We start from the raw sequence: 8,045 nt of genomic DNA on the forward strand, positions 1-8,045 counted from the left end.
ATGGATGGATGGATGGATGGATGGATGGATGGATGGATGGATGGATGCATGGATGGATGGATGACAGTAGCCAAAAACTAATATATAGCACAATCTTGAATTGCAACAATAATGGGAGTGATAAAGAACAATAAAAATGATCAAAAAAATATTAATAAGAATTACACAAACATGAACAAAATAAAAAGTGCATATGTTCAGCTGGCTCAGTTTGCGCCAGATCGTATTATCAGCAACACAGCCTCGTTTCTTTGGCTATGAACCTGCAAAATAAATCTGTAATTAGACCGCGAATTGCCTAAATACAAATTTACAAATATATTTCAAAATCTGTCAAGAAGTTATGTTCTACTTACATGGTTTTACATGTTGTCATGTAAGAACAATATTGCCTCCACTGTAGCAGGTTTGAGAGCAGTTTGCTGATCTATTGTGTGGCCAGCTATGCTTAAAACTTGTTTGCTGTTGCTGCTCGATGGGATGCAGAGCACAGATCTCGCCAACTTGGCCAGTTTTGGGTACACATTTGAGTTTAGTTTCCAAAATCCCAGCAAATCTTGTTCATCGGCCATAGCATGCTTTTGAGTGATTTACAGTGTAACCTCATCATCACTCTCTGGATCATTCATTGCATTCTCCCACTTGGCAAAAGCACTTGTTCTTCTTTGTCTGGATGGTGGTAGTGAGAACACACTGCTCGCTTCAGCTTTTGGAGCTTCAGGTTCAGCAACTTCTTCCACCACAGATGAGAGCAGGGTGTGGACCTGAGCATGCACCTGACACACATCAGCAGGTGTCATCATTTTAAGTTTGTTATAAATAGGCCACAGAAAAAGTGTATCACTGTATAAGTCGTGGATAATGATTTTGCACTCCAATACTTATGCATGTCTTTGGCGCACAAACATTTGCTGTTGGGAGTCTGTGTGTTAGGACTGTGTTGTTTCAGTTTCTTATACCAGAGAAAAACAAGGTTGATAGTGGCATATTTGTCACCAACCAGTTCTCTCTGTACACAGTAAAACAGTGCTAGAAATGTGACTAAAAAGCCCAACTTGTCAATGTGTCAAGAGGAGCAAAGCAGAGTGGGCGTGGCCATGTGTAATTGCTGCGCATCAGTGCTACTCTCTTTTCACAGTCTGGTTAACTGCTACACTCCATTTTATTTATTTATTATTCATTAAACTTACTGCCTCCTCCTCTACAAGTATATTAACACAATTTTATATTGTGCATTCATATTTAGTTTTCTTTTTGCTGTATGATTCATAAAACAACATCAAAGCCTGAGACCGGCTCGGCCCCCACATTAATCACATTATTATGGCCTGAATTCAGGCCAGGCTAGGCCAGGCTTTTGGCTTGGGTTAGAAATTACAGCTATAGACCTCCTTCCTTCTTCCTACTACTCTTAGCTGCTTCTGTGACTTTCTTTAAGTTAGAAACCGTACAAAGTTACCTCTTTGGACAGGTGAGCTTGCCCAGCCAAGTCTCTGAATCACATGAAGCTGGACTCCCGGTACTCCTGCTGCAGCCTGGCCAGTGCTGTTAGCTCCAGTGCTGTTAGCTCCATCATCTTGGTAGAGATCATACAATTCACCAAAGTGAGGTTAGTTCTATGTTGGATATTTGTGCTCCATAGATTCAGTTGTGTCTTCATGCCATCTGACCTGATGCTAACAGTGAAAATTCAGTCAGCTGATCTCTGTGTGCTCCCTACTCCTTAAACAAATTCATGAACCAAGGTCACTTAAAAAACAAAAGTAAATAGCTTGGAAAATTCTAGAATACCAAACTTAGCTAAAATATTACAGTGATGAAATCTGATTGGCTTTTGGTATAAAACCTTCAAGGCCCAATTGTAGAGACTTTCCAGTGGTTTAGGTTTTTTTTTTTTTTTTTTTTTTTTTTTTTTTTTTTCATTTAGCCTTTATTTATCCAGGTTAGTCTCATTGAGCCACGAGAACTCATTTTCAAGAGAGACCTGTTTTTTTTAGGGAGCACATGGTGGGGGTTAAGGGCCTTGCTCATGGGCCCAGAGTGGGGCAAATGAGGGTGGGGGCAAGTGTGGGTGTTTCACCTACCCCACCCACAATTTTTGATGTTGTCGGGGCCGGGGCGTGAACTGGCGATCTTCGGGTTAGGGTTAGGGTTAGGGTTAGATGGAATTGAAATTAATAGAGTCAATGAGGTGAAATTTCTGGGTGTCATCATTGATGAAAAACTAACATGGAGATCTCACGTAAAAAACTTAAGAACTAAAATAGCTAAATCGATCGCAGTAATGTACAAAGTTAGAGAGTTATTCAATGATAAAGCAATGTTTCTATTGTATAATGCCATTATTGTTCCACATTTAATTTACTGTATTGAAGTCTGGGGTAAAGCATGTAAAACAATTACAAATCCAATTTTTATTTTACAGAAAAGAGCTATAAGAATTATTACCAGAAAAGATTATAACCATCCGTCAAATATATTGTTTCATCAGCTAAAGATATTAAAATTTTAGGACTTGGTTGATTACAATATCTTAGTGTTTATGTATGGGGCCAACAAAAACATACTACCTACTAACATTCAAGGGAAATTTGTTAAAAGAGAAAGTAATTGCTTATCTTAAGGGGATGGAGATGTTTGTGAAGCCGTGGTGTCGCACCAGTCTGAAGATGCGATCCACTAGCTCTTAGGGTATTAGATTGTGGAATGATCTGGAGGTTGATATTAAAAATGCCAAAACTATGTACAAATTCAAGAAGATGATAAAAATTTGTTTTAAAAAAAAATATTAAGTATAATGTGAGTTCATAAAAATTGTTTACAGTTGATCTTATATTTTAGCTAAGTTTTTATTTTATTATTTTTTATTTATTTTTATTAATTCATCTTGCTTTTGTATAGTAATTTTGTTTGGAATATATTTTGGGGACAAGGAGCAGATTTTATAAGAACTCATTCTTCTTCTGCTGCCTTTCATTTTATTTCTGTGATTGTATATCTTTTTTCTTTTCTTTAAATTGTATTATATTTGTTGTTTGGATGAAATGAAATGAATAAATAAAACATACATACATACATACAGTACCTCCATAAGACTAATGTGAAAGAATCATCGAGTTGAAGAACATCTCTGCACAATGAAGTGTCAAACATTTTCTAATAATTTTAAAACAATTTATGTTGAAATATAAGTTTCTATTTTTGGTTCATACATGTGAGCATCGATTCCAGACAGTGCACTCTCCTGTCACAAAGCTCACTGCACATCACTGCAAAAAATAGGCAAGTTACACCCACTAGCACCATCTTCTATGCTGTTGATTCAAAGGTCTAAAACACCCAAATGAGGATAGAGACTTACTCCACATGCATTTGGTAAATCCATAGTAATGGTCTCACATACACTATCACAAAACAAGTTTACAATAAATATTATTGCACACTCTCCAGGTAAAAAAAGGCAACATTTTACTGTAAAGAGTTACAAGAATCTATTGTCTGTGTTCGAGTTCAATCGTGGGTCAGTGTGGTGAGAAGACTTTCTATCTCTTTCTAGATGTCAGAACGTCTGCTGGATGTAGAAAATGAAGCAATGTTGAAGATTGTTGAACTAGAGAAACAACTGATGCAGACAAACAAGGAGCTGGACCAACTTCGGGTCAGTAATAGTACCATAAAAAACACACAGTTCAGCTCCGTGGAAACAAAAAGGATGGGTGTGAGCTGAGATGGATAAGATACTGGTATCAGATGTTCCTCGCATCACCTCTTGCCAATTCTTCACGTATTCACTGTGCAGGAGGTGTATGCCAGTGCCAACTCGCAGGTGCACACCTTACGCCGGATGGTTCGGGAAAAGGACCAGACTATCCGAAGGCAGAGTCGTCTGGAGCGTCAGGCTCAGGAGGCCCAGCAGGCTGGAGGACCTGGAGCTCCTCAGCCTCAGAGAGGTGAGGGAGATGGGGGTGCAGCCGATTCTGCCTCCCCCTCTCCTCCGCCTTGTCTAAACCTTTCCCCCAGGTAAGACACATTACCTAAAGGCAATCTGTAGCTCAATCCATCTGCTTTGTATTGATTATCCCTTTGATTTTTGCAGCCCTGAAACTGTAACCTATCACAGCATGGGACCTGGTATGGGTGGAGCTCCAGGCATACCAACCCCACCCCCTCCACCTCCACCACCACCAATGCCAGGCACATGTGAGTCTCATGTCCACCAGTCAGAGCAAGTATTGCTGATAAATGATTTAATTACTGTTTTTAAATACTTTCATTACAGTCAGATATATCTTCTTTTTGTCCTCAGTGTCCAACGGGCCATACCCTATGCTTCCACCTCTTGCTCCTCCTCCACCACCTCCTCCACCTCCCCCACCCTGTCGTAGCAGTGAGCTTTCTTGTGTCCCCTTGCCCCCTCCTCCTCCTCCCGTCGCCCCACCTCTCCCAGGAACAGGGGGTTCTCCTACAGTTATCTTTAACTCAGGGCTGGCAGGTAAGGATCTCCATCACTCTCATTATGTTTGATCACACACCTTTATTTTAACCATGTATTTTGTATTTCTGTAAAGCACTTTGTGATTGTATCTATGAAAAGTGCTATATAAATAAAGTGTATTTACTTACTTATTGACAGGGTGAGAGTAACATGATGCTTGTGGCCATGGTGACAATAGCTTGTTATGCAGCTCTATGCCTTGGTGACATTAACATGTCCTTAAGCTTACTGACAGAGAAACACTTACTCACAGTCCAACTGGTTGCCATAATGACAGTAACATACTGTCCAGCTAGTTACAATGACAACAGTAAAATACTGCTTAGCTGGTTGTCAGGCCAACAGAAACATACTGTCCAGCTGGTTAACATGACAACAGTAAAATACTGTTCAGCTGGTAGCCTTGATGGCAGCAACATAGTGTCAAGCTGGTTACCATGACAACAGCAATATACTGTCCAGATGGTTACCATGACAACAGTAACATGCTGTTCAGCTGGCTGTCATGATGACAGTAATGTATAGTTTGCTTTGATGCTAACATGTTGTCCTTTCTCCCGTTCTGCTGACAGAGGGTCCTCTCAAGTTATTCTGTATGTAGACTTTTTCAAATGTCTTTATATTCACTAAAAAACCCAAAATCCCACCCACCAAGCCTCACCCTCCATCAGTTGATAACTGTAAACCAGCTGTCAGCTGATTCCTTTCATTGTGTTTTCATTTCCATTTCATCTGTGGGCATCTGTATGTTCAGACTGAACGAGGAAAAGACAAGAAAAGATGTGATGACGAACACTAATACCACTTTTTACCCAAATGTTCATGTGCTGGGTCAGAGGGATCCCAGACCACATTTTTACTCTGGATCATCATTCAGATTCAGTGGTGCTACTGAAGCACTGGTTTAGACAAAACTAGTTGGCTCAGAACCAAAACTGGAATCACTTTTTTTCACTCACTCCACAAAAATATTAAAATTAACTAAAGCAACTGGTCTTATTACTTCTGTGTAAGCATGCAGAATCCTGAGCACACCTGTCAGTCAGCAATCAGGTGAATTGATGACCCAAATATGGAACAGAACTTTCAGTCTGAACATGAACAAACCTCATCATTTCTCACATGCTGGTCAACATGAGCATCATCTGATGGGATGATGGAGTTGACCTTGCATTGGTTTAACCCTAAACATTTAGAAATGTGTCAGTATTCAGTCCCACCATCAGTCAAAGCTTTGACTTTCATACTAATGCTGTCATGTTTTGGTATGAGCTCCAACATGTACATGTCTGCAGAGCAGAAATTTAGCTTCAGATTCAGGAACATGTCTCAAACCTCTTACCTCTACAATTCATTTACATTAAAACATCAGTAAATTCTGCATACCTTCAGCCTGGTGTATTCTCAAATCCTTTCCTTTATCTTCCACAACACAAACACTTTGGTAAAATATTGTATCCTGATAAAAATTGAATATTTTTCTGTTATCTGTACAAACAACATTTTGTTGGATTCTAAATGACTCAAAATACCAATCTGAGGCATGGGTCTGTATGTCTGTGTCCTGTCCGCCTGTTTCCTGCAGCTGTGAAAATAAAGAAACCCATCCAGACCAAGTTCAGAATGCCAGTATTGAACTGGGTCGCTCTGAAGCCCAGTCAGATCAATGGAACTGTCTTTAATGACATTGATGACGAGTCCATTCTGCAGGTAACAGAGCAGGAGCTGGAAATCTTTGAGGTTAAATCAATCAAACTTTATTATTTTTAGATTCATTACTTCTAAGTAAATCTAATCCTGTCTGTACCTTAGGACCTGGACATGGAAGAGTTTGAAGAGTTGTTCAAGACCAAGGCTCAGGGTCCAGCAGTTGATCTGACTCTGTCCAGACAGAAACTTCCTCAAAAAGCACCATCCAAAGTTTCTCTGCTAGAGGCCAATCGAGCCAAAAACCTAGCCATCACACTGAGGAAGGCCGGCCAGGCTTCAGAGATCATCTGCCGCGCCATTTACACGTACGTGAACCTATACTTTATCTTCCTCAAAGAGACATCTTTTACTAGCACTTTTAAAAGGGAGTGTTTCCTTTCCACTGTTGCCATTGTGCTTGCTCAGGATGGAAGACTGCAACGAAGCCAAGATTCAACTTGTCTGCTGCTTCCTTAGATAGAGAACTTTAATAATTGGCTTTTCTATGTATGTAAATGTTCCTGAAAAGTGCCCTGAGACAATTTTGTTGTGATTTGGCACTATATAAATAAACTGAATTGATATCCTGATGCATGCTCCATAATCCAGGTAGAAAAATCTAAAAAAGTTAAATCTGGTCCTCTGGACATTCAAAAAAAACAAAGCAAAACAACCAAAAAAATGTAGAAACGTTTCGTCTTTCATCTGAAAGACTTCCTCAGTCTGAGGTGCTGTATTCAGCTCAGTCTTATAAATAGCACTTTCTCAGAGTGGATCAACCAGTTTGCTGTTGACAACCAAAACCAGCTGCTCACATGATCAAGAAGGACCATCAGCCTAATAGCGGATCATTAGCACCTGATAGCTGTTTACTATTCACAGGAGGCTTAGTGATAGTAGCAAAAACAGCATTGTAAGAGGTGGACAGTTGAACACGGAGGCCTCCGCCCCTGTTTAATGATGGACGGTTTATTTTCACAACCATTGTTCCTCTCTATCAAGGATGTGAACATCTTGATCACTGAAAGAGTGACCGCTGGCCTGGAGATGAGTGTAGACTGCAGAGTCCTGGCCTGATGATGTTGCTCTTCTGTGCTGGACCATCCTTTTGGCCAGTGGCTGTTTAGTTTCCCCAATGTAAGACTGATCAAAGACAGCCTGACACTGAACAGCATACACAATAGTACTCTGTCTGTGATGGGGGACTGGATTTTTGGGATGAACCAGTCTTTGAATTGAAAAGCACCAGTAACTAAGTAACTTGAGATGGACCAACTAATAGCTCAACCAGCATCAGGTCCAGGGTTCAGGTTAAACCAGATCTTTGAGAAAGAGCAGGTAAAACCAGTTCTGTTCAATATGTCATGTTGTTGGACCTTTCTGAGACTGGAGCCCATCAGACAAAGGTATGGAGTAGGAGTACCACAAAATGACAAATCACAATCCAGCTTGAGCTAAAAGAAAGCCCATGTGCACACAGATCGTTGTTAAATTTACTTTGATCCCCATTTTCATATTCATAATTAATTTAATCCTCAGCTTTTATAGATAGTACAATAGTCTTCATTTACCGCAAGGATTTACAAAGGGTCAAGTCTTGCCACGGAGAAAAGTCAACAGCCTGAAAGAAGAAGGGCCAAGAGTGGGACGAATGAGGGTGGGGGCAAGTGTGGGTTCTCCACCTACCACACCCACATTTTTGATGTTGTCGGTACCGGGGCTTGAACAAGCGATCTTCTGATCACAGGCCCACCTTCTCTAACCTCTGCGCCACCACTCCCATGACATATATATACAGGTCCTTCTCAAAAAACTAGCATATTGTGATAAAGGTCATTATTTTCCATAATGTAATGATAAA

General features: G+C 40.2%; 1 protein-coding gene across 1 annotated transcript in view; it reads left to right on the forward strand.

Moving 5' to 3' along the window:
• Positions 1-8,045, forward strand: part of fmnl2b (formin-like 2b) — a gene marked incomplete at its 3' end in the record, with an annotated part of 45,387 nt that overhangs the window by 17,700 nt on the left and 19,642 nt on the right. Inside the window, 7 exon segments of the mRNA XM_037696473.1 lie at positions 3,557-3,658; positions 3,800-4,020; positions 4,097-4,200; positions 4,307-4,492; positions 5,068-5,088; positions 6,081-6,205; positions 6,308-6,510. Of these exon segments, the coding sequence (XP_037552401.1) occupies positions 3,557-3,658; positions 3,800-4,020; positions 4,097-4,200; positions 4,307-4,492; positions 5,068-5,088; positions 6,081-6,205; positions 6,308-6,510 (962 nt within the window).

Source organism: Nematolebias whitei, chromosome 23 (assembly GCF_014905685.2).
Source record: "Nematolebias whitei isolate Nwh7 chromosome 23, NemWhi1, whole genome shotgun sequence".
Classification (NCBI taxonomy): Eukaryota; Metazoa; Chordata; class Actinopteri; order Cyprinodontiformes; family Rivulidae; genus Nematolebias; species Nematolebias whitei.